The following is a 23,190-nucleotide window of genomic DNA, read 5'->3' as shown; positions in this document are numbered from 1 at the left end:
GCACTGAATGTGGAGTCAATCTAAACTGTGGATGTGATACGATCGATTGAATGGATAATTAGTCAGCTGATTGGCTGATTGACTGGTGTGTTGCTAGGTAACAGACGGCTCCCTGGTGGCATTGGTCCAGAAGCAGGTTTCTGTCTACAACATCGCCAACTCCTTCACTTTCACCAGATCACTGAGCAGATATGGTAACATGCACGCACGCACACATACACACACAACACACACACACACATTCTCCCAGAATGACTCTCTTTGTGTCTCCAGAATCGTTGCTTCGAACCTCCAGCAGTCCTGACAGCTTGAGATCCAGAGCGCCGATGATCACCCCGGACCAGGAGACAGGTACCAGCATCATTAGCTAGCATGTTAACCTCAGCTAGCTGCTTTCAGACAGGTGTGCTCCGGCATTTAAAGCCAACAAACAATAGTTAGATGGTTAGAACTCAGAGTACCAGTTAGTTATGCACAGTAACTAGTAACTGAGAAGTAGTACCCGCAGTTTTGTGTGTTCTGTGTTGTACATGTATGTGTCGGTCGTTGCAGGAACTAAACTGTGGCACCTGGTGAAGAATCATGAACACAGTGATCAGAGAGAAGGAGACCGAGGCAGCAAGATGGTCTCTGAGATCTACCTGACCAGACTGCTGGCTACCAAGGTAACAACACACCATAATGAAAGGGGTGGGCGACATCGTTAAGAAAACCAAATCAGTCTGGCCCAAAGTGGGGGACTTAATGTTAAACTGCAGTTTTAATTCATTATGCAGTCAGAATGTCTGATGCTATTTGAATTGTGGGTGCTAATGTGTTTCATCCTGTGCTCTGGTCCTCCCATCCACCAGGGGACGCTGCAGAAATTTGTGGATGACCTGTTTGAGACTGTGTTTAGCACTGCCCACCGGGGCTCTGCTCTCCCATTGGCTATCAAATACATGTTTGACTTCCTGGACGAGCAGGCTGACAAACGGCAGATCAGTGACCCAGATGTCCGACACACCTGGAAGAGCAACTGGTAAGAACAGACCAAACACCAGGGAGGAAGCTAATGACACAACATTTAAAGAGCTAACAGGTACTTCCTGTCCCTCTTCAGCCTTCCTCTCAGGTTCTGGGTGAACGTCATTAAGAATCCTCAGTTTGTGTTCGACATCCATAAGAGCAGCATCACCGACGCCTGTCTGTCAGTCGTCGCTCAGACCTTCATGGACTCCTGCTCGACGTCTGAACACCGGCTCGGCAAAGACTCTCCGTCCAACAAGCTGCTCTACGCTAAAGACATCCCCAACTACAAGAGCTGGGTGGAGAGGTAGCTGACATGCTAACTAATCAATAATCCACTGGTTTATAATTCACAACTGCTAGAGCTGGGTAAAGAGGACGCTAACGTGTTAATCAGTTAATTCACAGCTACACGACAAGCACGGTGACGTAGCCAACGTCCTAACAATTAAATAAATAAATTCCATCAATAAGAGATGTCGTTAGATAGTTGTACATTGACATAAATCATATTTATTTGTGTTAATGGCTAATTAGCTTTTATATCTGTGTTTTAAATAAAAATAATGACAGTTCTTGTTCGTTACTGTGGTAAATTACCTTTAAACCGGTGCTTTAGCTCTTGTATGTGTCGTCCAGATACTACAGGGATATTGCCAAGATGCCCAGCATCAGCGATCAGGACATGGACGCCTACCTAGTGGAACAGTCCCGTCTCCATGGCAATGAGTTCAACACACTGAGTGCGCTCAGCGAGCTTTACTTCTACATAAACAAGTACAAGGAAGAGGTAGGAAGGGTGGTGTTTCACCTCATGCCTGTTTACACCTGTTTACACCGACTACTCACTAAACCAAGTTTTAGTTTAGTGAGTATTTCAGTGCTGATCTAACGTTTTCTCGTCTATGCAGATCTTGACGGCGCTGGATCGGGACGGTTACTGTCGGAAACACAAGCTGAGGCACAAACTGGAGCAAGCCATTAACCTGATGTCCGGAAGCAGCTGAGAGGAGGGGGGGATGCACGGACTGATGGATGGATGTGGGATGGGTAAAGAATGGGGGAGGGAGAAACAAGGGCGTTTTGTTTTTCTGAACTGTTTGAACAGTCAGCTGAACTTCTCAGTGTTGGACCGAACTGAAGGCCACCACGCCGGCCCTTTAGCAATCAATCCATCAGCAATTTATCTGTCAATGGATGGGCTGATTGCCCCAGCTACCTCCACAGTTTGGTGGCTGTGGGGGCATATTTTGGACACGACATGTTATGGAGTCATTTTTGGGAAAAGGAACCTTCTAGATACACCTGTCGCTTTTGATTACAGGTGTAATCAGGGATCAAAACAAAGGGGCGTGACTGTGGGAAAAGACTGAGGTCTAAGTCAGGTTCTGCCACTCTTTGGATCTGGACTCATCACTCTGACTTCAGGATTTTCAGGATAGTCTTGATGCTGGGTTGAAGAGCAATGGGTCAAGTCAAGTTTCAGTCGGAACTTCAAACTCATTCTGGTCTCGGGATCAAGAAACTAAGCTGGAAGTCACCACAAGCAGGCTCGAGCTTACCTGAAGAGCTTTGTGGTGGTTAGGATTACATTAACAAAATATCTTAAGACTAGACAACGTGGGGGGAAATGGAACGTCTTTGTTTTGGACGATTCCCAACAGCGTTTGGTTTATCATTAGTTTAGTCAGAACTTGTCCAAGACAGATTCAGGTGGTTGTTTCAAGCTTTAAAGTAGAAGGTAGATGTCCCGAAAACTGCTGACCAAACTTTGGAATCACTGCTTGGATTCAAACTTGTTTGATCCGCAACAGTTGGACGTGACCTTGGACTGTTCAACCGAGCCTCGTCAGGTTCCGGAAGTTTTAAATAACCGCTCAATACTTTTCTCTGGACAATCACTCTGTACCACAGCACACTGAGCCCGATGCCTACTGACCGACCAGTACCTGTGTCCATTAACCCTTCACCTCCTAAAACCTTCCTTTTTTTACCTTCAGAATTTCACCACTTTTTTTTTCCAGCCATCTTTCTTAAGTGTTTCCTCTCATTTCTGTCCCTACTTCCTATACCTCCTTCCCCTTGACCCTGCTTTGTCATTGGTCAGTCACACTGGCCTCTGGCCTTCCTATTGGCCAGGAAGACTTTAGTAATGTACTGCCCGACCAATCAAGACTGTGGATTTTGCCAGAATCAAGAATAATAAGACAGTATTTAATCGGTAGAATACATTCCAGCACAGGCAAACACACAAGCTCTGTAAATAAGCAGGTTGACTTGCTCATCTTTTTGTGAGTGAGGAATGGGATGGACCGCGGTTTTTCAGGACCAGAAAAACCTGGAAGATGTGGTTCTGGATTGCGCACCAGTGCCAGTCGGTTTATCGTTGCACACACACTCTCACACAGCCATGCTTTACAGCGCCGTGCTCGCCGTGCCCAAGGGGAAAATACTGTGCAGCGCTACAAGCCCAGTGCCATGTAAAGACCGGACTGGATCATGTCAGAACTGGACCGGACTTGGACCAAACCCAGATCAAAAAACAAACCTGTAATGGAGTTTTAACCGAACTGAACTTTTCAGACTTGTGGCCATAATTGTAAACAACAACAACAAAAAAAGAAGAATAATGATGATAAAGTATAAAAAAGAATGGAAAAAAAAAAGAAATGTCAACATGTAATAAGAACTATGTGGATTTGACCGTGTGGACTTTACGGAGCTATACTTGTATAAAACTGAACATTCTGCTACATCAGAGTCTGGAGGAGAAGAGAGCCAAGAGACGGGGCGATCGCCTCCAGCCAACACCAAAACAGATTGAACCGTCTGCTCTGCTGGGAAAAAGCCTCTTACTCTCTGAGTGGTGGTTAAATGCTGGAACGACCCCCCCAATCCCCCAAACACTCCTTTGTTCTGTGGTAGAACATTTTCACTTTGCACAGCTGAATCATGTTGACCGTCAGACATTCGCTTGGGTCCAGTGTTTGGCGTGAATTAAAATCCAAGGCTAATAATTTGGCCTTATGAAAGCGGTGAACAGCTGAGCTTGCTGTTAGCAGCTAGCAGCCTTCAACAGCACGGCGGTCGTCCAGGTGACGACTATTAAATATTAAAACACAAATCTGCTCATTGTTATAAACAAAGTCTGAGCAAATGTCTTAATGTCTTGCTGCATTTGATCTCTGTACGTTCGGGCCGCTGCAAGATGAAGAAAACGTCCATCTTTAGCTAGGACACCGTCCAGCGGCGGAGGAACGCTGGTGCATCAGTGAAAATGTTCTGCCACAGCTGAAACGTCCATCTTTTGGCTCTCTGCGACGCCACGAAGCTGCAAAGCACCTTTTTGTTTCTCGCTGTTGTTTCACTGTTGTTTGAATCTTTGGGGCCAAACGGACCCGAACGAGGAGGAGGAGGAGGAAGGGTCCTGATAAAAGACTGCCTTTTAGATGATTAATTATAGAAGAGGGAGGGAAGCCACTACCGTACCAGAACCACTGTTCATCCAACACCCGACCTGTGAGTGTGTGATCCTCCTGCTGATGCTGCAGTGGAAACTCAGCCGTTAAATCACTGATCGTATCTTCAGCACAATTAAAACCCATTTTATCATGGCACCGGAGAAAAAAAACATCCAAATCTCCAGCGTCTCCCATCAGATCTCCTTAAAAACAAAATCCCAGATTGTCCTTTAAACTCAAAGTCATGGCATTTGGCCAAAATTTACCTCATTGATGGGGAGGAGTCTGTAGAGGGACTGTAGGAGTAAACCTGATGAGGAGATATTAATGTTAGGGAAGAACGTGTGGTGATCAGGATGAAAAAGGAGGTCAGAGTCTCTTAGCATGCTGAGGAGGAGAAGGGATGGAAGGAGAGTCTGTGGGAAGACTACTGATCAGGGAGAAAAAGATGGAGGCAGCATCATCCATCACATCAGCTGAGGGAGGTCTGGGAGGAGAAACCACTGCCAGAGCAGAAAGGAGGATGAGGAGATTCCAAAGTATAAATAAAATCAGTTCTGCAAATAAATAAATAAATAAATACTCACTGGAAACAAATTTGTTGTAGATTATGTATAGAGTAGAAGCTGCTTATTTAATATACACACGATTAATACCAAATTAAATTCCTCAGGTAGTATATCAAGGGGGCGTGTCCAATTTTTCAACCAATCAGATGGTGGTTAGGGGTCTGCCGTACATCTTGTAGGCACCAGTGGCAGGACCGAGCAGCTGTTTATTGTCAGCTGCTTGTCACATGGTCTGTTTACAGGGAAATGCAGCTCTCCTATTGGTGGGAAGTGGGCACCCACAGCAGGTGTCACTGAAATAAAATTTGAATCAAGTGTGTGAACACATTTAGTTTAGTTTTAAACCAATTAATCGTGTAATTATTTGCATCGGACATGAAAGATGCAGTAAGGGGATTTATGAACATGTTTTTTCGGAATTTGAAACAAGGCCTAATTCTGAATCAGTTGGACCAGTCTAAACCCATGAATCTGGTAAAATTAATCTGTAAAATTCAGGACAGATTCATTTTTGGATGTTTTTCCACTGCAGCAGAGAGAAGTCAGTGTGTTTGATTCAGTGTTACACACACACACACACACACACAGTCTCGGTCAGTCAGATATTTAATGACTCTTGATTTTATTTTTATTTATTTCTGTGATGAGATATTTATTGTGGAAGGAGTTACAACATTTGTTTGTTTGTATAGCATTAAAGAGAAAAAACAAACATTTGACGTGTAGTAAACAAACATGTTCAGGCTGGGAAACAACAACCCAAACATCAACTGGTCTTCTGTAAACAAAACAACTTTCTCACTGCACAAGACATGAAAATCCTTATCTTCACAATTTTGTTATCAAATCTGAAAAATATTTTAATGCTAAAATCAGTTTCATGAAGCTAACAACCACTTGGAGTAACAGTCCCACCCTTCTCTACGAGGCCCCTCCCACTCCTACAAATTCCTAACAGACAATTGGCCGATGAGCAGATGAGCTGAGCCATCAGCCAATCCCAGTGGGCTTCATTGTATCATAGCAACAGTAAATCACTGGACGGATGTTTTTAATGCACCATAATGTGATTATTATTATTGTTGTTTTTATTATTACTTAGAATTTGTGTGTCTCAGTCGGGATCAGGATCACATTAATCAAATCAACTTTATTTGTTTCAACGTTGAAGCACTTTAAAACACAGAGTCTCTGAAAGCATTTCAATGCCAAACAAACTCCCAGCTTTTTGGGTCCGTTTTAGGTCTTGAACCCGCAGCTTGAGAAGCCCCGCTCGAGCTTCATCTTGCGAGGTTTCATCATGCGTTTTAAATGCAATATGAGGAGTCAGCTGTGATGTCACAAACTGATGTCATGTGACCCGATCTGTTCCGGGTTCGGTCTGAACCAGACCTGGACCCAACATAAAGTAGTAGGACAAAGACAGTCAGAACTGATCCAGGTCCAAAGATAATCACAAACCAGCCCCCCCTAGAGGAAATCCTCCTCCCCCGACTGATATCATGAATTGTTAGCTACACGTCAAACTCTGAGTGGGTGCTTCTTTCTTCTGTTGTATGTGGGAAAAGAAATCTATTACTGTAGGAATGATGTCACTGCTCTGGTTCCATTTCAAACACACATCAGTTCATTCTGCTCCCATCATTAGTGATGTCACAGCATGCCCGGCCCCGCCCCTGAAGCTTCGTGATTGGCTGGTCGTCACGTTGGTTCTTCTGCCTGGAAGAACGCGTCGCCTTGATCCTGTGCAGGATGTAGTCAGGGCCCATTTTTTTGATACCATTTGCCATTGCCTTGTTTTTATTTTATTTTTTTATGTTCTGCTGAGTTAAAATGTTATGATGATGATGATGAGGATGATGATGATGATGAATCTTCATGTAATAGCCTGTGTCGGTTTTTATACCATTACCATTGCCTTCTGCTGAGTTTGTATATTTGTGTGATTTCACTAAAGTGTAATGGAAAAGTTGGACTCAAAGAAGTTTGTTTTGTCGTTTGTTTACTCGGAAGTGTATAAATATATACATTCAAAAAAGAAATTTATATACATTCATTCATTTTCTGTACTGCTTCCTCCACTTTCGTGGGTCACGGGGGTTGCTGGCGTTGAGACACTCTGGATAAACATGCGCTATTCGCTCATTCTAACCTAACTTTAACTTTGGTCTCCCGCTGCGCCAACATTAACCAGCAAAAGTCGACAAGGGCACAGACTAATTAGTAGAGAACAATGAACCCATCTTATCAGTAGCGACGGGGGGGAGGGCAGCGTTATCTGAAGGGGGCGGGGGGGTTAATCTCAGGTTTTTATTATCAGGAATTAAAATACATCAGAGAGAGGTGAGAGCAGAGAGTTCAGGAAAAAAAAAATTCAGATAAGCTCCAAGAAATATTCATTCTTTCCTTCATTCCTTTTTTAAAATTCTTTCCCTCATTCCTTTTTTTAAAAATCTTTCCTTCATTTTTTTTTATTCTTTCCTTCATTTCTTTTTCATTCTTTCCTTCATTTGTTCTTGAATTCTAAACTTTCATTCTTTCCTTCATTTTTTTTTCATTCTTTCCTTCATTTTTTTTTCATTCTTTCCTTCATTCATTGGTCAAGAGTTAAACACAGGAATGAAGAAATACAATAAATTCTAACTAATCAAGAACAAATTCTTATTCCGGTATAAGAATTTATAATTTCACAGACTTTGTTTCATCTCAACAAGTTCTATGGGTTTCAGGAAATCCCAGTGATTTTTAAACATTTTATCTTTCCCTTAGCCTCTTAGCTAAACATTTTAGCATGGATCCGATCTGAAGAAGGTGGACGATGTTTACCTGCTACCTTGGAAAACACGACTCCTAACTTAGACGCTGTATATGCTCTGTGTGTGTGTGTGTGTGTGTGTGTGTGTGTGTGTGTGTGTGTGCGTGCGTGCGTGCGTGTGTGTGTGTGTTTCTACTGCCAGTTGCCCAGTCAGCATTTACTGGTCTCTCATACACCCAACCACTCTACCAAATTAACTGTTAATCATAAATGGTAAAAAGTGATGAGTCATGAGTTTCCTCATTTCTGCTCAGAGCTACACACACACACACACACACACACACACACACACACACACACACACACACACACACACACACACACACACACATACACACACACATTAGGTCAGAACTGATTATTTTTTCATGCTGCATTAATTGGTTGATTACTTTCTCCATCAATCAATTGATTAGGTTGCTATAGGTATGGGCTCCACTCCTTCCAGTGAGGTTGGGAGTAATCATATAGAGTAGAAATTTTTACAGTAATCATAATTATTTGAGCCATTTGCTTTAAAATTCCAGATTTATTTTTCCACATAAATGACCTGTCAGCTATTTTCAGTGTAGCCTGACAGACGCCGGTGGTTCAGCGGTCCTGTGAGTAGACCTGTTACCTCAGATGGTTGTAGGTTTGATACCCATCTGCACAGAGTTTGTATATTCTCTCAGCGTCTGTGAGGGTACTCTCCAGATTCTCTGGCTTCCTCCCACCTGCAAAGACATAAAGCTTAGGTTAATTGGTGTGAGTATGATTGTTTATGTGTCAGTGTAGGTCCTTCAAACAGCATAAAATTCCTGCTGCAGTGACTTTAGATCAAAATTTTGTTGGTTGATGGTTCAATCCCTTCCTGTTCTCTCCAGATAGCAATGTTATCTGGAGACAATGATGCTAACAACACTGCTGACTCCAACATAAACATTTACCTCTGGTATTTAAAATATGTTTTAGGCCTATTTTATAGTTACACAAACTTAAAATCTGTCTAACTTTGTTTTTTTAAATTTTCTACTTCATCTGTTTTTCCATCCATGATTCGGGTGTTTCGGCTTTGTTCGTGTTTCATTGGCCTCTACATGCCAGATTTTTGTTTTTGTTACTGTTTGTTGTTTTTTGGAACTTCTTTTTGGCATATTTTCCATCCATCTCACTGAAGAGTAAAATGTTTTTACTGTGAGATGAAACTCCTGGCTTCATTCTCTGTCAGCATGTCAGGGGAAATGCATTCATCATGGAAATAAAAGCCTGCTGTCGTAGGTGTAGGTTGAACACAGCAAAGACGCAGCAGTTATCCAGGGATTAGTCTGTACCGAACTCTTTCTCCCTCTGAGCTGCAGCTAATGAGCCTCTCCATGTTTGTTAGTGAGATGAAAATACCCACAATCCCTTAGGAAAAAATTAAGCCCCACTCTCCAGAGATTAGACTGAGTACAGAACTGCGGGAAGCGGCTCCTTGCAAAATATGTCAATCTTAATTATTATTATCGCCATTTAATGACTTAAATTCTTATTTACATTTTTATTCAAGTGACACACATGAAGATACATCCCTGTGGATTTCCTGAGATTCACGGAAGTTAATAGCAGGCCCTCTCCAGGGATTAGGCCAGACCAAGTTTTGTCCATAAATTAGAAAAGATATTGTGATTAGCAGTATTTTAGTTCATGATAGAACCAGTCTTCATGGAGAGAAAGGCAGTGACAGTCGGCGTTCAAAGACAGACGATGTGAAAGCATCTCCTCTGAATGTGTTTCCAGGTGATAAACAAATCCCACAGGACTGGTCTATTCTAAACTGTCGCTCGTAATGAGAACTGGCAACAGTATCCATGAAGGAGGATCAGAATAATGTAAACTGTCCAGAGAGTAACAGGATTTAGGTACAGACTAATCTCTGGGCAGTAAATACTCATGAAGTCAGATTGCCCCAGAGGCCACGCCTGTTTGTAATTACATATTGTAGAGTAGAGATTCTCAAAATGCATTGATATAAAAAAAGAGTCTAATCCAGGATTAGATTAACTAACTAACCAACCAACCAACCAACTAATAATCTGTGATCCAGAACTCGAGGATTAATCCATACCCATATTCAACATTTCATGGGTAAAGGAGGGCGTACTAACTATAATGTAATAATATAAATTCAGGAATAATCCTGAATTTAAATTCTCTGATGCTCAACTAACACAACCCTAAAACATTACACTTACAATAAAATCATAATGTCGAAACTCCAATCCATTGTGTTTAAAACAATTCCAGATACAGATGAGTAAAATGTGTGTTCTTCAAATACAAAGGTGCATGATGGGATATGAAGTTTTACCCTGACCTCCAGGGGTTAAGGTTAGCTGACAGCGGCGGCTTCACTGTGTTTCTTCTAATCCACTCATCGATCGGTTGAATGTTAATGCTGTGTCTGAATGGGAGCAGAGGACACACACCCACACACACACACCTCTGTTTGTTCAGTGGCGCTCCAGACAATTAGCTAATGGCTCCTTAAGGTCGGCATCCATTAAATCTTCTAATCAATCAGTTAATCAAAACTGATTAGTCAGGATTCAATTGATCCGCTTCAACATTCTTATTGATCACGTGATGCAATCACCATGGGAACCACATGGCATAGAAAATGACGTAGCAAGTCAGCGGGATGTGCTGAGTGGTTATGGTGTGACATGATGGGTTGACACCCGTCAGATCCTGATTGACCACACATCATTAATGTTCAGATTTTTATTTGGATGCAACAAACAATAAAAGATTATTTTAAATCTCAATCAGTTTTGCTAGGTGATGGGTGAGCACTGAAGATGCTGACATCCTGGACTGCAGTGAAAGAAGGTCACTCTCTGAAGGGCGTGGCCCTGAATAACAACACAAGTAGAAACCTCTGAGATGATATCAGAACATCATGCTGGAAAGTATTAATATTCAGATTCCCAGCAGAAATCTGATGCGGCAACATCAACGACAACAAAGAACAACTAAAAACACTATTCACATATCTACAAAAACAATAGATGAAAAATGAAAAACTAAAGTGTGAAACTCAGTTTTCTGCTGGTGTTTAAACACATCGTCAGTCTATGGGCAGTAGTCCCAGAAAACATATTTATTTATTATTTATTTATCCCCAAACAAGATTCTGATCCAAAACCAGAAAACACGAACCCACACAAGGAATTAAATATTTTAAATAACAGTTTTTATTTTACCATCAGAAAATGGTTGTTTGTTTGCTCATTTAAGATAGTGTGTGTGTGTGTGTGTGTGCGTGCGTGCGTGCGTGTGTGCGTGCGTGCATGTGTGCGTGCGTGTGTGTGTGTATGTGTGTGTAGACAGTATAGTATTAAACATTACATAACAACATGAATGTAAAGAAATAAAATATTTAATTATATTCATCAGCATTATTTACCTAATAGCAACCATAACAAAAGCACCAACTTAAACTAACTCTTAATACATTTGAAACTGCAGAACTTTTACTACACAAATCTCACAACACTATTGTAGCTGTAGTATTATGAGTCAATGACATCAACCAGTGAGGTCATGCGGTCGTTCACACTGATGGAGGCAGAGACTGTACTAACATAGAATATTCTATTACTCTGTGTGTGTGTGTGTGTGTGTGTGTGTGTGTGTGTGTGTGTATGTGTGTGTGTGTGTGTGTGTGTGTGTGTGTGTGTGTGTGTGTGTGTGTGTGTGTGCGTGTGTGTGTGTGTGTGCGCGCACCCTCATCATTAATAGATTTCATCGTTTCTACTCCAAGTGTTTCTGACCCCCTGCAGACTAGATCTTACCGTTAAAATCTTGACTTAAAATGGAATATTTATCTGTGGACATGTTCATAATCGTATATATTTTTATTCTGTTTTCAATCCTGAGTCACATCCTGTTTTTAGTCAAGTTTTAGTTGAAAAAAGGGGACATTTTGTTTTAAATTAGTTTAGTCTTTTTTTTAGTTGACTGTATTTTATATTGATTTAGTAACAAAGTTTGATGGCATCATCGTTACATCGTGTGATCCTGTTTTTGATCAGGATCATTATTTTGATCCAAAACGTCTCAAAGTTTCTTCATCATTCCAAAGCAATTATTTGCATTTTTTTCTAACTTAATGGATGATGTCTACAATGAATGGATAAAACAACACAAAGACATCATCATCATGCTCCGGTCCTGGTTTCCCTACTGCAAGATAACAAATAATAATAAAGATCTGGATTGATCTGAGATCTGATTAGAGCTTAAATTGATACAATCCAGAATAACATTTTTCTTCTAAAGGTTCTGATCTGGATCCTGAAGAAAACCTCCATCACTGAAATCCAGTTTTCTAGAATAACTATCAGACTAATAATGAAACTGATGTGATCTATATTTTAGGGGCAGGACTTGGAGTCACATGATGAGGGTCAGCCTATCAGGGACTGATGGGTTATGTGACATCACAGAGAATCTTTGGTGGAGGTTTGCGTTATTTTAGTATGTTTAAAATAAACATTTTAATCTCAAACTAAAACCAGATGATAAAAGACGTGAAATGAAAGCAGAGTTTCCAGATGGGTGATGGAGGCAGCTTCTTCAGGGATGATTTGAGTGTTGCGCTCTCATTAAGTCTATAATGGTTGTTGTTTTATGAATGAAACAAAGCAGAAGATAAATCTTCAGTTTGTGGATCAAAACCAGGTTTGAGTCTAATCCTGTTTTCGGTAAACAGCTCATCAGACAGTCAGTTAACCGACAACCCGCCTCCTGCTGATTCAATTATAGAGGACATTAACGTAATTGAAGGCATCCATATCTGCCAGCAGTCATCAGGAGTCTGTGCACCGACGGAGGTCAGAGACTCTGGTCAAACACCTTTTGAAAAGAGGCTTAAATGAAACCTTTATTTTATATTTCGATAGATTCATTGGGAGGAAAGGAAATAGGAAGAAAGTGGCCTGACTGAGAGGATTAAATTGATGGGGTTAGCTGCCTAGCAACAGTCAGACAGTGTTTGCATCATTTATGATTGGATGTCAGCCAGTCACATGACACAGGACACATGTTTAATGAATGAAGTCTAGCCATCATGTCAAATCATCTGGTCAGAGCAGACAGACCGCATTTATCTTTATTTAACAGAAGAACTGACAGTTTCCCTCCTCCTCCTCCTCCTCTTCCTCCTTCTCCTTCATCAGATGTCGCTTAAAACTAGAATTTAGTTTCTATAAATTGACAAAAGACCTGAATAACTTTAGGAACATCTGGTGTTACAAAAATGTCTGGTGCACTTTAGTTGATGACCACCTCACTTTTGCAAACTTCCTGTTATAATGTACTAATTTTTATATTGTATTTCCCTTTGTTTATTGGTGTTTAGTGTTTTTGAGTGTTTAGTGTTTTTGAAGTTTCATCTAATGAAAAATTGTAAAATGTTCTAAATGTTCTAAATGTGATTGAAGTTTTTTTTTTTGCAAAAAATCTTCTTCTGAAGCACTTCAGTGTTTCATCTAACGTAAAATTGCAAAATGTTTGAATGTGATTAAAGTGTTTTTGCAAAAATCAAAATCTTCTTCTTCTTTTGTTTGAATGTGATTAAAGTGTTTTTGCAAAAATCAAAATCTTCTTCTTCTTCTTTTGTTTGAATGTGATTAAAGTGTTTTTGCAAAAATCAAAATCTTCTTCTTCTTCTTTTGTTTGAATGTGATTAAAGTGTTTTTGCAAAAATCAAAATCTTCTTCTTCTTCTTTTGTTTGAAAGTGATTAAAGTGTTTTTGCAAAATCAAATCTTCTTTTGAATGTGATTAAAGAGTTTTTGAAAAAAAATAAATTTCTTCTTCTTCTTCTCCATAGAATTAATTTGTGAAGAATCAACGAAAAAGTGAAGAGTGAAAGATCTTACATTAGCAAACATTGGGCTAAAGTTAGCTATGACATCTGACATTAGCTAGCATAAACGGTTATAGCGGAAATCAGCAAGTATAAAATTAGCCAGCTAAAATTAGCTATGAGTTACGATATTTGCCTACATTAGCAATGGCATCTGATATTACCTAGCATTAGCTCTGTCAACTGCTGTTAGCTAATAATGGTGGCAATAGCTGATCTCCTGTCAGTTTAAAAAGGCTGGTGCGACATCTAGGAGATGGTTTTGTGCAACTTCTGTGTTTTGCATTGATGAATTATTGATTATTGATGAGATTTATTGACAGACTAATCCTCAGACAGCAGTAGGCTTTGAACCTCCGTCAAGTCAAACCTCTGCATCTCTGGAGATGACAGATTACTGGGATTGTTTCCCGGTTCTCTTTGCCTTCATCTCCTCTTTCCTCCTCTCTTCTCCTCCATCTTTCTCCTTTCTAAAGTCCATTCGTTCTTCCTTCTCATGGCTGTATTTCCCTAATCGTTTTATCCATGCACCATGACTGGAACACTCTCCCCAGCAGAAGGACACATTACCCGCTGCATGAACTGCCTCAGCCTTGCCAGGATCAGGGGGGCTGCACAGAGCTGATAACGACACACACTCTGGGGGTTTATCCATCTGTGGCTTAATGTTGCTGCTGATCGATGAGTCTGAAATATAATTCTGTTAGAATGGACGGTGGAGATGGTAAAACATGGCCGACTGCAAGAGTTGGAGATGCAGTCGTCCTAAAATGACGGGTGATGAAGAGGAAGTATAGAGGCCCGAAAGACTTCAGAGGATCAATCGACTTCTTCTATCTAAGCATGATGGTGTAAAAACATTAGAGTTATTGTGCAGCTAGTGCCACCTCCAGGTTACCGTCAACGTGACTATTTAAAAGGGACATTCAGTGCGCCCTCGCGCATTATCGCATCAACGCTCCCGGATTTTTGGTTGGCAATCACCTGATACCGTACGCGCATTCTATTGGCTGACGGCATCCGGAAGTGTGCTATGTTCCGTGAGTGTCAGATTTACGTGAGACACAAAAGCGCTCTGAATAGTTGATAAGAATGTGGGAAAAGGTAATACAGACAGAAGGTGGTTTAATATCAGCATTTATGCTTTTATTGAGTCTAAGCTCATTAGTCTTCTTCACATTTAGTCACATGATGTGGATTTTAGTCCAGTTTTAAATAGAAATATTTTGTTCGAAGTTTAGGAACAAAACTAATAAAATCGCTAACACGCTAACATTGACTACTGGCGCAGTCAGGCGGTACACACAGTAGTACTACTCAGAGTACAACCGACTCATGCAGCATGAGATGACTTATTCATTTCTACATCACCTCTCGTCTCTGCTGCTTTTTAAATAATCACACCATTATCAAGTTTTCCATTGGCCACCCAGAAAATGCTTCCAGCCAATCAGGTGCATCAGTGCCTGTACAGCTCTGTTCCGCCCAGCGACCAGAAGAAACCTTTTAAAGGGGTTTTATAGGCGACTGGAACAGTATGAGAGGAACACACACCTCCACCGTCCCGCTGCCGCAAATGTTCACAGGAGCACCTGACGTGGATGTATCCGCCGCTGAAAATAGACCCGTACGTGGGAAGTGATTCCTCCTGTTCCCTGCTGTGAGCGGATGGTTTAAACGTGGACACATCGTGACGGGTACACGCAGTACACAAAAATACAAATACTTAATTGGAAACTGATTTTTTTTTAAAAAATTATGAATGTTAGACTGATGGACCTGTTTACTCATCAATGCTCTGACATGTTCATACGCTGTTGACGATGATGATCAACATTCTTGATCTTTATTCGGTTGAAATTACATGATAGTCTATTATGATCAGGGATCAATAAAGGCCTGTCTGTGTTCTCATCAGAGCTTACATGTCTTATCCTTTAAGAATGAGAACCCGTCTGGCCAGTCAGCAGGGAGATGATTCTCCTTCCGCCCTTCTGCCGCCAGTTTCTGCAGACAGTGTCTCCCTCTGCTGGTCAAAAAACGCAACTGCATCAAGGCAGGCAAAATGATCCAGCCCTGCTGTACGTTAGGGTTATGACCAAAATCTACTATTGATAAGCTATTAATAACCAATAATAAGTGGTTTCCTGACTGCAGTCTCGTTTGGTCCAACTCAGCCCCTATAGTTCTCTGTAGAGAGCCTTTTGCTGTAAACCTGGTCCTGATCCAGACACTAGGTGGTGGTGGCATTCCTGGGGAATCTTAGCTATTTCCTAACAGACAAAGACCTCCAGTTCTGGAATATTCCTGGTTTGCGTGATGCAGACCCTCACCAGAGGTTTTCTGTGGATTCCATCATGATCCAGCACTTCTTCTTGACATGAACCGTGATGGTCATTGTGGTTTGCATGGGATCATTGTCCTTCATCTTCAACTTAATCTTTCTCACAGATGGAGACGTTTTAGATGTAATACATTTGACTCTCTACACAATGCAGTGAGCTATTAGTAATGATGATAATGATTATGAGTAATTTATAAATAAGTAAAAGCAGATTTTAAGATGTTAGACATCAAAACTCGTTTAACTTTTTGTTCTGATTTTCTTTCATGTCTTTAGTGGAGTTTTACCAAATGTTCTTTGTCTGCGTTTTTATATCAATAAAGCCTTCTGAATTTGAACCCATGAACCTTGATATGTGACATACCGACCTGTCGGATCCTGACTCCTCCCATTCGTGTTCGTGTATCCAATCACGTCAGAGGATTAGCTTGCGCTGGCAGTAAATACCGGAAGTCCGACACGTTAACGACAGTCAGCTAAGCTAACAGGCTAACGAACAGCAGAGCCTTAGAAGCGCTGCAACAGCGGGGGGAACGGCGTTTCTTTGAATTCTTGTCTGCGGGAATCTTTACGGTAAGCCCGATTTGCTGCATTATGACTCGCTGTTTGCCTGTTAACAGCCTCCAGAAGCTAATGTTTTCTAACTGAGTTAACTAGCCGTAACTATCATGCAAGTATCTAGCCATAGTTGCGATACGTAGATTAACCGCTGATTGAAAACTCGGGCAGTGGAGACTGTTATATTGTACAACATATATAACATATATGTTATGAACATAACATATATAGTTGAATATTCTTGGTTCATCAATTACACGGTGAAGTTGTGTTAGCATGCTAGTCCAGGTCTTCAACATAAAAGTTGGGGCGCCTCTACGTCCAGGCAGTAGACGGGGACAGATCGTTATGTTCCAAGCTGAAAAAGTTCCGCAAATAAACGAGACGTAAAGTCGTTCACTGACACGGAGCTGGATTGGATTGTGTTTAGAGCAGTTACATTCAGATCAGTGTAGTAAAACGCAATTGACTGTCATTTTAGATATATTTATCATAGATTTGTGCGCAGTTAGCTTGGATGTTTGTCGCGTTTTGTTAAATAAATCTTGTTGTCGATCGATATTTTGATTTTACACAGTTGTCAACCAGCATGTGGAATTAAAGTTCTACGATTTATTTGTGTTGAAGTTGAACAAACCGATCAACACGTATTTGCTAACCTGCCACGCCCCCAGAAACACTGACTCTTAATCAGCTGAGGGGAGATCAGAATCGTTCCTCAAAGTTCCTCACGACGATATTATTATTTTATTTTGTGGTGTTAAAGTGAGCAACGTTTAAAAGACAAACCACCAGAGCATTATTGTGAAAGGGTCCTGTGATTCTCTGCTACAGCTTAGAACAGCTGTTTGATGACAGACAACAATTCTGAGATAAAGAGTCTGAGATGAATGTCTGGAAATGATCTGCAGCAGATTCTGATCTGTTGGTCTGATGCCTGCAGCTGTTTGGAACCCACCCCGTCTTCATCCAGCTTCAGGAAGGAGAATCCTGATCTCATGACGGAATGCAAAATCAATAAGCAGTGACGTTCAGACCGCCATGTTTATTTGCTGCTGTGGGAATTTTCAGGTTCAGGCTTGGTCTGAACTCGGCTAATAAACAGATTTTTCACTCCTGCTGTTGTGTGCAGTGACATCAGCTCCTGATGTTCTGAGCCAGATCATCATCATCATTCCCCCCCAACGTTGTGAAAAACATGGATGTATCAACCCCTTAGGTCATGTTGGCCAACAGTGGCAAGCATGCTCAGGGTGCAGCAGCTCGACCAACTCTCAATCTGACCTCACAATTTTTGTTGTATGATTGTATAATTGAATAATGACCAATGAAGCTTCTTCTTCCTGTACGTCTTTGATGCTCCGCCCCCCTGACCAAACAACACTCTGCCTGTAATCCTCTTGTTTTCTATGTTTTTAATGGTTGGTTTGTCGACCTCTGACCCCTGTTGCGTTCACCTGTTTCCTGTTCAGGACTGACCATGAGTCTGCAGTGGACAGCGGTAGCCACATTCCTCTACGTCGAGGTCTTCTTCGTGCTGTTGCTCTGCATCCCCTTCATTTCACCGAAGAGGTAGACACACACAAACACCAAACCGATACCAGCATTTATGATGATTCATCATCAACCTTTGTTGTCTGATGTGAGTCTGTTTGGCCACTAGATGGGGCCACAGCTTGGCATCGATATTTTTTTTCTGTGTGGTCATGTGATTCTTTCTGACCCTCCAGATGGAGCCAAATCTTCAAGTCCCGGCTGATCCAGACCATCGCCCTCTACGGTAACACCTGGTTCATGGTGGCCATCGCCATTCTCGTCTTCCTGCTCATCGGTGCGCATACTGCCGTTTGTCTCAATTCTTTTTTGTTTTTGTACCCTTTGAGTCACATGACATCATTAGTTTGATTGTGTGTGTGTGTGTGTGTGTGTGTGTGTGTAGATGCTGTCCGCGAGGTGTGGAAGTACAGCGTGACGGACAAGGTGGATCTGACCAACAATCCGACGGCGATCGAGCACATCCACATGAAGTTGTTCAGAGCTCAGAGGAACGAATACATTGCCGGCTTCGCTCTGCTGCTTTGCCTGTGAGAGACTCACACATGCGCGAGCGCGCACACACACACACGCATGCTGAGGAACTATACAGTAGGATGGAAAGTATGAGCAGGTGCGTTTTGGTCATTATAGAGTGTAAATCCTGAGCCTGATCCTGATTGGACGCGGCAGACTTTAACAGCCCCGTTTGTTTTACCCCATCAGTCGAGGTCACACATCTGAATGGTTTCTGTGACGTCACATGGTTTTAGAGGGTGGCTTGTTGTTGAGTTGAAGGCCTGAGAATTTTCTGACTGATGCATCAGGATGTGAACCAGAACCCGGTGCGCAGCAGTTGCCTGTAGGGGGCGACAGCTACTTCAGCACCAGCTGCTCTATGACTCAGTGCAGCTGGTGTTCCAGCAGTTAGACCGAGCCCTCCACTGACAGCAGCTGATCGGAGCAGAGGCCATATTTGTCTCTGAAAGTGTGTCGGCCTGCTGTCTTTGCCAGACCGTCAACCTGAGACGTGCTGATAGTTCAGACTCCAGAGACCCCCCTGGCGTCTGAAGGATATCGGTTCATGTTTTACACACACTTGTTTGCCTTCATTCTCCTTTTTGAATGTTTAATATTTATAATGATGACATCTTGAAACCCCAGACCAGAGGAGTTTGGATGTTCTTCTGATCCGTCAGGAGAACACGTGGAGGAAATGTTTTGGTTTTGCTGCTTGTCTTTCAGGCGATCACATGTTCTTCATGCAGGATGTTTATTTAGTGTCTGACGAGCTGTTTCCTCAGGTCGCGTTACAGCTGATTATAAAGCGTCGTAAAGTGCTTATAATGCCCGAGTGTAGGGTACCAATATTTGGCAGATTGTTCTGTGCTGGTGATGTAATCCATCGGTTACCTATCAAGGAGTGAGGAGCGCTCCAACGGTGGACTAGCCCCCAGGAAAGGTGCTAATCTGTTTTAGAATGACATCATCACTGGGAGCCAATCAGCTTGAAGCTGAGGGACCAACTCTGTTGGTCCCTAAGTTGTGAACTGTTCGCGTTTATGTTTCCTCTCAACCCCTGCTGTGAGAAGCTACATCGGACACACACATCCAGCAGGGAAATGTCAGGGGTAACTCCATGCGTTTGTGCTGTTACTATAAATGTATGGGAGGTGAATGGTTGTCGCTGAAATCCAACCAGTGAAAAGATGGACACAACAGATGTGTGTTAAGTTCAGATGTTGTGTTAACATCCGGGAGGAGGAAGCGTCATGGTTGGGTGTGATCCGGTCCTCGTTGCTGGTTCTTCTTCTTGGTTCCGTTAGTCACCATTGGGCTAGTCCTGATTTCACAAAGCCAACGCCTTGCTGGTTATAGGTGGATTGTGAGTGTTTTTCATACTTGAACCCATACCTGTACCTCTCTCACCGGCCGGCTGTCTGCAGACTGCTGCGTCGTATCGCCACTCTGCTGTCCCAGCAGGCCACACTCCTGGCCTCCAACGAGGCCTTCAAGAAGCAGGCAGAGGGTGCCAGCAACGCCGCCAAGAAGTACATGGAGGACAACGAGCTGCTGCAAGAGGTGAGAAACACACACACACACACACACACACACACAATGTAAAACATTTAACCTCTAGAGACTGGAACTGAGATTATAATTTCATCGTTTACCCAACATTAAAAAGGTCAGGTTTGTGCAATGCTGCTGTTGCTCCAGTTGACCTATGGGAGGCAGCACTGATCTCCAGGAACTCTGCTGAAGCCAACTAAAACGTGTGTGTGTGTGTGTGCATGCGCAGGCGCATGTGGGTCACACCCACTCACATGCTCTTTGGTAACCTGACCGGGGGTCATCAAGGTGAAGAGATCATCAAGTCCCCGCCCACTGCTAAAACCAGAAATTGCTTCATGTGCTTGTCATACACACACACACACACAGTTCGTACTTCTAAGTAATGTTCTCATTAGACCAGAGATGATGGTGATGTGTTCAGGCCTTTGATTGGCTGCATGCATGAAGATCTTTACTCGGAACGCCCCAAATAAATTAAAGCTTGTCATTTCCTAGAGAGAATGTCAGTATGTTTTTATTTATAAATTTAAGTCCTGGTGTTCCTTGGGACAATATCTGAGACCTCAAGATTCATTCTGAACTGGAAAAGCAGTGGTTGTCCAATCCAAACGTTACTATGGAAACGGGGAGACCTCTTCCCTTCAGGAATGTTTCCATTTAAATGCGGGTGAGTTTTCAGAAAGGAGTGGTTGGGGACGATCGTCGTGATGAAGCAGCAAAAAGCGTTGTTGAGACACATTAGCGCGCTGCCAGCATCGGGTTAGAAATCATTTGAATTCATTTTTGGCATTTTCTGCCATATGATTTGAGGAGGTGCAAACATGTGACTAGTGTCTGTCCATACACAGTATGAGAGTTAAAGCAGCCAATCAGCACAGAGCAGCTGTTGCTCTGAGGTCAGGGCAGCCACGTCAGGAGGAGCTTGGTATGAGCACCTGTCGCTCTCTGGGTGGATGGATTCCTTCTCAAATTCCTCCTCATCTTCATGTTTTGTTTCCTGTCCACCTGCAGATTTTCTTCTTAGGATTTTAAAAACTGAGAGTGAAAATAAAACTTTTAATCAAATTCAGATTCAGGATGGACTCTAGACTAAACTATTGATCTGATTGTCCGATATTGTAGCGTGTCACATCTGTGAAATGCTTCTTGCCTCCTCCAGAACACATCATGTAATCACCTGATTTGATTGTTATACTGTAGAGCAGGAGCTGTCAGTATGAAACAATCTCTCGGTAAAGACTCCTTCAACATTTTGTCTGTTCAACAGAAACTGCGTGAGGCTGGGGTGGAAGTACCAGAGGCTGGGAAGAAAGGAGCAGGGCCACACGAGGAGAACAAAACTCTGAAAGAGGAGGTGAAGACCCTGAAAGGGGAGCTGGACACCACTAAGAAAGGTGAGGAGGAGATGTGGAAATAAAAGGGAGACCTCTATTTTAAACTTCAAGTTGGAAACTGTTTTCTGAGGAGTCTTTGATGTCAGGAGGTCAGATCACCTCCTCCAGCAGTGGCTTCTGAAGGACAGAAAGGAGTTCAGAGTCTCCTTCATGTCTTCCAGCTCTGCAGAAGTCCGACAGCGACGTCCGAGCCATGAAGAAGCAGGCGGAGAACCTGACGGTGGAGTATGACAGGCTGCTGGAGGAGCACAGCAAGCTGCTGGTAACAGACAAACTCTCTCACACACACACACACACTCTGCTCCTTGGAACCCATTAGTCAAAGGCAGTTTGGCCTTCTGACTAACAAGTTACTACATCCATTAAGGGGCATGGCTTCTGGCCCTGATGGGAAGAGACTCTCCTGATCTTATTCCCTGTTCCTTGTCTGCAGGTGGCCAGTGACAAGAAATCTGACTGAGAAGGACGACCTGTCATCTTTGTCATCCTCCCAGTCGGCCTCCACCCACCTCATGTGACGCTTTTCTTTAGGATTGTCCGACATCTCTGGGGCGAGATTGGTTTGTTTTGTGTCTCGTTAATAGAGTGTCAGCAAAAGATGATCAGGAATTGAAGACTTCATTCAAGTCGTTTCAGTTTCTGCAGTCAAGACGAGTTTAATTCCGGTTGTTCTTTAAGAAATTTAAAATGTTAAATGTTGCACATTTTAAAAATGTTTTGTCAGCGAAAAAAAATACTGTTAAAGTCTGTCAGACAATAGTGCCTGAAGATGAATCTGGAATGATGAAGTTGATCTGGGTCTGGTTTGAAATGTGTCCACGTTGGTGTAAAATCTTTCATTCCTTTTTTTTAGTTTTTGTTTGTTTTGTGGCGGAGATGGAAAACTTAGGCTTGTGTGTGAACCAGGTGTGATGATTTCAACTTGTTTCCTTTCCTGTACGCAGCGTTGACATTAATTCCCCTTCCTGTTTGATAGTGGAAGCTCATTGATATTCAGCTCAGATGCTCTGGGTTGATAATAGCACGATCAATAGTTGGAGGTTGAAGAAACAACAAAATAAAGACCACAAGCATTCCCAATATTCAGAAGGTCCATACTCATCCTTTATTTTGAAAAGCTGTTCAGTGTTCTTTTGTGATTGGAAGATATTTAAGGTTTCAATATAAAAAAATATTGATTTGTGGAGAAAATGATTTCATCTTTCATGTTTTTCTACAATCATGTTGATGCTTTGGTGATTTATTTGTTTAAATAAAGGTTTGTTGGAATATCAGAGACATCACTTCTGGTTTATTTGACACGTTGGGGAGTGGTGGGTTCTTCTTCTGGTTGTTAGAGTTTGGCTGTATGAATCTTCAGTTCAGATTACTGCTGTGCTTTGATTGGTCCATAGGTTTGTGTGGCTCCTACTGCTAATCATACAGCCAACAAGGTTTCTTTGGGCTCATTGAAGTAGTTTACATCCATAACCTTACTGTGACAACACTCCATCAGAGTACTCGCCAAACATCCGTTCTCTGACCAAAGAAATTTACA

The 23,190-nt window shown here is 42.2% G+C and overlaps 2 protein-coding genes across 4 annotated transcripts in view; both read left to right on the top strand.

Annotated features, from left to right (window-relative positions):
- Positions 1–6,812, top strand: part of plxna3 (plexin A3) — a 56,920-nt gene extending 50,108 nt beyond the window's left edge. For both annotated transcript variants that reach the window (XM_068327657.1, XM_068327649.1), the window contains 7 exons: positions 98–194; positions 274–351; positions 553–665; positions 852–1,021; positions 1,103–1,315; positions 1,648–1,798; positions 1,920–6,812. In XM_068327657.1, coding sequence (XP_068183758.1) covers positions 98–194; positions 274–351; positions 553–665; positions 852–1,021; positions 1,103–1,315; positions 1,648–1,798; positions 1,920–2,015 — 918 coding nt within the window. In that variant the 3' untranslated portion in view covers positions 2,016–6,812. The remainder of the gene's footprint in view (positions 1–97; positions 195–273; positions 352–552; positions 666–851; positions 1,022–1,102; positions 1,316–1,647; positions 1,799–1,919) is intronic.
- A 9,713-nt stretch (positions 6,813–16,525) lies between these two features.
- bcap31 (B cell receptor associated protein 31) lies at positions 16,526–22,929 on the top strand. 2 transcript variants are annotated; one of them, XM_068339400.1, is made up of 8 exons: positions 16,526–16,665; positions 18,123–18,222; positions 18,381–18,481; positions 18,590–18,734; positions 20,130–20,265; positions 21,527–21,653; positions 21,815–21,915; positions 22,087–22,929. In XM_068339400.1, exons 2-8 carry the CDS (start codon positions 18,131–18,133, stop codon positions 22,111–22,113), a joined length of 729 nt encoding a protein of 242 aa, XP_068195501.1. In that variant the 5' UTR covers positions 16,526–16,665; positions 18,123–18,130; the 3' UTR covers positions 22,114–22,929. The 2 variants fall into 2 exon arrangements, with proteins under 2 accessions (XP_068195501.1, XP_068195509.1); XM_068339408.1 differs by having other exon boundaries at positions 18,073–18,222.
- The last annotated feature ends 261 nt before the right edge of the window (positions 22,930–23,190 follow it).

This window comes from Antennarius striatus, chromosome 2 (genome assembly GCF_040054535.1).
Source record: "Antennarius striatus isolate MH-2024 chromosome 2, ASM4005453v1, whole genome shotgun sequence".
NCBI lineage: Eukaryota > Metazoa > Chordata > Actinopteri > Lophiiformes > Antennariidae > Antennarius > Antennarius striatus.
The sequence above is the reverse complement of the archived record's forward strand: the minus strand, read 5'-3'. Positions and strand labels throughout refer to the sequence as shown.